At 48.0% G+C, this 6,526-nt stretch overlaps 1 protein-coding gene across 1 annotated transcript; it reads right to left on the minus strand.

Moving 5' to 3' along the window:
- Positions 1–277: 277 nt before the first annotated feature.
- Positions 278–1,149, minus strand: LOC124594450 (splicing factor, arginine/serine-rich 19-like). Its single transcript, XM_047132826.1, has 3 exons — positions 988–1,149; positions 598–851; positions 278–494 (listed from the first exon to the last, which is right to left on the minus strand). The coding sequence occupies exons 1-3, from the start codon at positions 1,147–1,149 to the stop codon at positions 278–280; spliced, it is 633 nt and encodes a 210-aa protein (XP_046988782.1).
- Positions 1,150–6,526: the final 5,377 nt, after the last annotated feature.

The following is a 6,526-nucleotide window of genomic DNA, read 5'->3' on the forward strand; positions in this document are numbered from 1 at the left end:
CTTATTGCCTCACCTAATGCTTTACCTCTTGTCGTATTTCGGTGTTAAAGGATTTTTTCAGTATCTTGTTTCAACTGAGTGATATTTTTAAGCATAATTTTTATCCTTCCATGCTTATTTCTGAATGTTCCCTTCCATATCTTTTAAATTACACACAGAATAGTGAGTAACGTTAATTAAATGAAAACTCGAGTTATCGGGTTGAAAGTTTTATTGAGCTGGACAAATTTGCACACGCAGTGAGTCGGTGGAGAACCGCGCTTGCCAGGGTCCGCGGCTAGTCCGCCTTCGCCTTCTGCACCAGCCCCCCGGCGTCCTGGCCGCCCCCGGCGTTCGCCGCGCCGCCGTCCGCCGTCTTGCTGGCCAGCGACGCCGCCTCCGACCAGTCGTCTTCACTGGCGCAGCGCCGACGCCTCCTGCTGCGTCTCCTTCTCCTGGGTGGGCAGCAGGGCGGGCAGCAGATGGGACGGCGACGGCGGCGGCGCCTGCACGACCTGCCGAATGTCGACAGTGCGTCGGTCACAAATTCTGCCGAGAGGTTGCGCCCGAGAGGTTGCGCTCGAAAGTCGCTACGTCATCGAGTCTCCGCCAACTTACCTGCGCCTCCTGCGCCTGCAGCTGCGGCGGCGCCTGCGACAGCTGCGGCGGCGTCGCCTCCGGCAGCTGCGGCGACGCCTGCGGCAGCTACGGCGGCGGCGTCTCCGGCAGCTGCGGCGACGCCTGCGGCAGCTCCTGCGTCGCCTCCTGCAGGCCAGCTCGTCTGCCTTCAGCCGGTAGCGCCCGGCTCGGCAAACCAGGGTGCCCGTCTTGATGCCTCTCTTCAGAGCCATCACTAGCCGGGCCTTATCCACCTGTCGACAGATCAACACTCAGCAACTGCTCCACAGAGTATCTCAATCCCACATCTGTCGACAGATCAACACTCAGCAACTGCTCCACAGAGTATCTCAATCCCACATCTCGCTTCCCCAGGATCCACAGACTCACTTCATCCTTCTCGGGCGACCCGCTGTTGAGGCGATCGAGGATCTGCTTGGCGGAGCATCCGCGCGAGCTGCGCATCTCTCGGACCGCCTCGACGACGCGAGTCAGCAGACGGCGACGACGGCCGGACGCCGTCTCACCTGTCCCCTGTTCTGGCGGAGGCATCGTTGGCAAGAGGTGGCTCCTCGGGTCGCAAGCTCCGCTGGGGCGACAACCTCCCTGCTCTGGACGGTGATGGCCTGGACTGTCGCTGGGATACGTGCCGCCCTCTTTTATTTATACTTTCTCAACAATGGAATACGGAGTTTCCACAGAAACATCTGCTGACGTCGTAAAAGCTGCTCTGTTGACTGGCTTTGTTGTCTGCCACGTATGCTTTACTTCAGTTTTTACTGACGTACACATGGAGTTTTATTATGGCATCAAGTGGTGTGGAAGAACGTTTGAGGCAATGCGATCGCATTCGGAAGACCTCATATTGGGAGGCAGCAGGCTGTTCTCTACAGCCATGTCTCATTTTACTTTTGTGCACTAGATCGTCGGTCACGATAATTTTCTTTTTATTTCTTACTTCATTCGATATATCAACGCGAATGACCACAGGATGAACATACTGGCGACTTAGATTAACGAATCCTTGCTTCTCTCTCTCATTACACAATCAAACTTACTACAGTCATTACCTACATATTATTAGCACCTGAACTCTGCTTTGGGGAGACAAATACGTGATGAAGTTCTGCTCGCAAGCGTCTTGGAAAGTCCTTCAGTGTCCATTTCAATGCCGAAGCTCTGCAGTGGAGTGTGCACTGATATGAAACTTACTGGTAGACTAAAACTGTGTGCCGGGTCGATACTCGAAGTCTGGAACTATGCCTTTTGTTAGCATGTGCTCTACGGGCAGAGCTACCCAAGCACGACTCAAGCCCCGTCCTAACAGATTTACTTCCACCAGTACCTCGTCTCCTGCCTTCCAAGCTTCACAGAACTGCTCCTGCGAAATTTACGAGACTAGCACTCCTGGAAGAGAGGGCATTGCGGAGACATGGCTTAGCAGCAGCCTAGGGGATGTTTCCAGCGGAGTGTTCGCTGATATGAAACTTCCAGGAGAACTTCTGTGAAGTTTGGAAGATAGGAGGTGAAATTCTGACGGAAATGAAGTTTTGGAGACGGGCCGTGAGTCGTGCTTGGGTAGCTCACTCGGTAGCAAGGCAAAGGTACCGATTGCGAGTCTCGGTCCGGCAAACAGTTTTAATCTGCTAGGAAGTTTCATACCCTTTGTGGTGGTCAATAGCAGGCCGGAGTGGCCGATCGACTCTAGGCGCTGCAGTCTGGAACCGCGCGACCGCTACGGTCGCAGGTTCGAATCCTGACTCGGGCATGGATGTGTGTGATGTCCTTAGGTTAGTTAGGTTTAACTAGTTCTAAGTTCTAGGGGACTGATGACCTCAGAAGTTAAGTCCCATAGTGCTCAGAACCATTTGAACCATTTGAACTACCTAGTGAAAGAAGAGTGTGGAAGGTTGTGTTAGTGATCCCCCGTCTCTCGCACGTGTCAGATAATCCGACGACGAGCAATTTGCCTGCTTGTCCTAACCGAATCTTATAATCATGTTTCGTAACAACCTTTCAGTCCGTCGAATCTAGCCCACTTCGGTTTGTCTCTGATTTTCTCCCTGTTTTATTTTTGTGGTGTCACCGCCAGACACCACACTTGCTAGGTGGTAGCCGCGGTCCGCTAGTATACGTCGGACCCGCGTGTCGACACTATCAGTGATTGCAGACCGAGCGCCGCCACACGGCAGGTCTATAGAGACTTCCTAGCACTCGCCCCAGTTGTACAGCCGACTTTGCTAGCGATGGTTCACTGACAAATTACGCTCTCATTTGCCGAGACGATAGTTAGCATAGCCTTCAGCTACGTCATTTGCTACGACCTAGCAAGGCGCCATTATCATTTGCTATTTATCTTGTGATGCATGTACCGTCAGACCGATGTTCACCAATTATGGATTAAAGTTAAGTATTCCAGAAGCTACGTACCTTTTTTGCTAGTATAATTACTTTACCTGTTCCAGACCTCACGCCAGCCTGCGTGAGCTTAAACGCGTGCCTTTCGGCTTCCTCAAAACCCCGTGGATTGGCTTCTGCCAATTCACAACAATTTTCGCTCTTACTTTGTTTGTTTTATACAGCTGTGATTGTCCACTTTTGTACATTCAAGAGGAATTCTATGTTACGTCAATCACCTTCAGTGAAATGATGGAATTTTCCAGCGGTAGCACGCTGGGGCGATCCAAATGTTATTCTTTTTTATCCTTTTTGTTCTTTATTCCTTTTGTTATTCAAGTTTAAAATGTATCCAGTATCAATGCGTTTTCAATGATCATTTCCCTTGTATCAGCGTTAGTAAATTACATTTTTGCCTAATATCATTTAATAAGTAGAAGTTTCATTTTCACAAATATTGATGACGGGTTATCTCAGCCACAAGCTCATGTGTTACGGCCACAGTGATGCAGTAGGGGTGTTATCCACTGCGCAAACAGTGAACAGTCACATAGTAATCTACGCTTCATGGGGACACGTTTCTCTAGATCTGGTGTGGCAGAGACTAGCGCAGGTACCTTGTCTTTCCACGAGATACCTCGTAGGGAAGCTGACGTGTGGAAGGTTTCAGCCAGCATTGGGTGTAGTTTCACTACTCATTGACACACACACACACACACACACACACACACACACACATACACACACACACACACACACAAGCATCGGTCTCGCATAATATCGCTGTGCGATCATTTAAATTAATTCGTGCACTCTCTCCATAAATCAGTCCGATGCTGAAACTGAAGTCAAAGTAAAAAAAAGTTAAGCATTTAAAAATGATAGAATATTGCCATTCTAGTACTTTATTCCTCCCTCACCCCCCCTCCCCCAACACCCCATCCCCCGACCACCCTTAGACACCCACTCACCTACCCCCGTAGACAAGAATGAAAGATACTGAAATAACCAGCGCCAATACCGTGAGAAGTATTTTTCAGAGCGAACAGTGCATCAGGTCCTGAATGGATTCCTAATAAATTTCACACTGGACACGCTCCAGAACTAGGTTCTTTCCTAGCTTAAATTTATTGACAACTATGGGGGAGCGTGTTGGTCGGCTGTTACAGAACTGTACATTACTAGTGGCTCAGCGACTGACTGGAGACATGCTATGCAAGATATTTTCGAATTACGGAGTATTCCGCTGTTGACGTCTATCCAGTTACTATTGTTCGAACAACGATCTTTCGGACAACATAGCCATTAACCTGTCTCTGATAGCATTCTGCTTCCGTTACAATTTGTAACTTAAATATATTCTTGTAAAGGTTTTTTCTTGTATTTTTAATATGTATTTTGTAATGATTTTTACCGCGTGGGGTTAATCATTTTATAAAAAACTGAAAAAAGAGAGAAAAAAGAAAATGGATAAAGTCACTGCTAGTCGGCGCAGTCCTAGTCTTTCACACTTTGATATCTTAGTTCGGTGAATGAAGCTCTTCCTTGCGCTAGTTTACAATATTTTTGTAACTAGAATGAATACTCATGTGGTTCTCGTAATGGATCTTGTCGCATAGCTTAGTGGTATGTACCAACTGTCATCAGTTATCTTTGTACCGTGGCACTGTTTTGCAACGTACAAAGAACTTATTATTTGGTTCCTGTTTTTAGGATGATTTGATATTGAACATAGGATCGAAACTAGGCATCAAGAGATAAAAAAAATTAATTTTGCAACTTCGAAGTTTTTCTGCAATTTATTGTATAATTTAATGACACTGGAACCTTGGAGACTCACGACTCTACCATGACGAAATGGTGTTAAGTTACCTCTTTCGAGACCCACAGTTGTTCTCTGTTAGGCTAATAGGCTATTCGACTCTGTACACATCAACGTTTCATAAATAAAATTCATCCTAAGGGAACATCTAATCAGATTTGGACTCAATCAAAAATTTCCCAGCAGACAGAACGCAGGTCATATCATGGATGGTGAGTCACCTCGAGACATACAGCCCATGAAGGCCCAACGGTACCGACCGGCCGCCGTGTCATCTTCAGCGCACAGGAGTCACTGGATGCGGATATCGAGTGGCATATAGTCAGCACATCGCTCTCCCGGCCGTATGTCGTTTTACGAGACCGGAGCTGTTACTTTTGAATCAAGTAGCTTCTCAGCTTGCCTGACAAAGGCTGAATGCACCCCGCTTGCTAACAGCGCTCCTCAGACCGCTTGCCTTCTGTGATCTGACGGGAACCGGTGTTACCACTGCGGCAAGGCCGGTCCAGGCATACAGTGTGTAACGAAAAGATATGGAAGAAGTCTCCGGAAACATTCCTCACACGTAGAGGAAGACAATGTTGTGTATGAACAAGGGTCCAGAGACGCTTTATTTCCATGCTAGAGGTTTATTTATACAACTCTTTAAAACACTGATAATCTAATTTGGGCCGGCCGCGGTGGCCGTGCGGTTCTAGCGCTGCAGTCCGGAACCGCGGGGTTGCTGCGGTCGCAGGTTCGAATCCTGCCTCGGGCATGGATGTGTGTGATGCCCTTAGGTTAGTTAGGTTTAAGTAGTTCTAAGTTCTAGGGGACTGATGACCTAAGATGTTCAGTCCCATAGTGCTCACAGCCATTTGAACCAATCTAATTTGGAACGAAATCACATCCGTTGACGGCACATTTGTATTAAAGTGAGGGTTGACACGCACAGCTGAATGAACCATTTGCAGAAGTGTTCCCATTAACTGCAGGAAGAAGTTCCCCCTCCAGCTTGGGCTTAAACGCCCCATGCTCCGTAAGAGGACGATCGATCAGTTGCTTCGAACGTCCCGCCGTCGGGGCACCGTCGTTATAGACAGCTCTTCCGATACAAACGTTGAGTGCCACGGCCATTGCTATCTGTTAATCCGTACAACAAATGAGCATATCCTAACTTTGCATTTTAGTACATTCCATTGCACTGTACTGGAAACAGAGTGCATGCTGAACACTAAACAGTTGATGTTACCTGCTTCAAGTTATTGGAGCAATGAAGTTAGCCGTACGCCAACGCAACATTACCTTCGTTCACTTTCAGTAACAACACTAGCGGTGAAACTAAGAATTAAAACTTGCTGTGGACTATAGTAAAACGTAAAGAAGAGGGTATTTTGAACATTAGACGTAAGAAAACGTTTTATGTAATGTTGGTACATTCTGTTTCTGTGTGATGTCGTGTGACTAGGGCCTCCTGTCGGCTAGACCGGTCGCTGGTTGCAAGTCTTTCTATTTGACGCCACTTCGGCGACTTGCGCGTGGATGGGGTTGAAACGATGCTGATTAGAACAACACAACACCCAGTCCATGAGTGGAGAAAAATCTCCGACTCAGCCGGGAATCGAACCCGGGCCCTTAGGATTGACCTTCTGTCGCACTGGCTGCTCAGCTACCGGGGGCGGACTTTCTGTGTGATAACGAAGAGAAATGGAATACGACCTCTACCATGGA

Source organism: Schistocerca americana, chromosome 2 (assembly GCF_021461395.2).
Source record: "Schistocerca americana isolate TAMUIC-IGC-003095 chromosome 2, iqSchAmer2.1, whole genome shotgun sequence".
In the NCBI taxonomy this organism is placed as follows: Eukaryota; Metazoa; Arthropoda; class Insecta; order Orthoptera; family Acrididae; genus Schistocerca; species Schistocerca americana.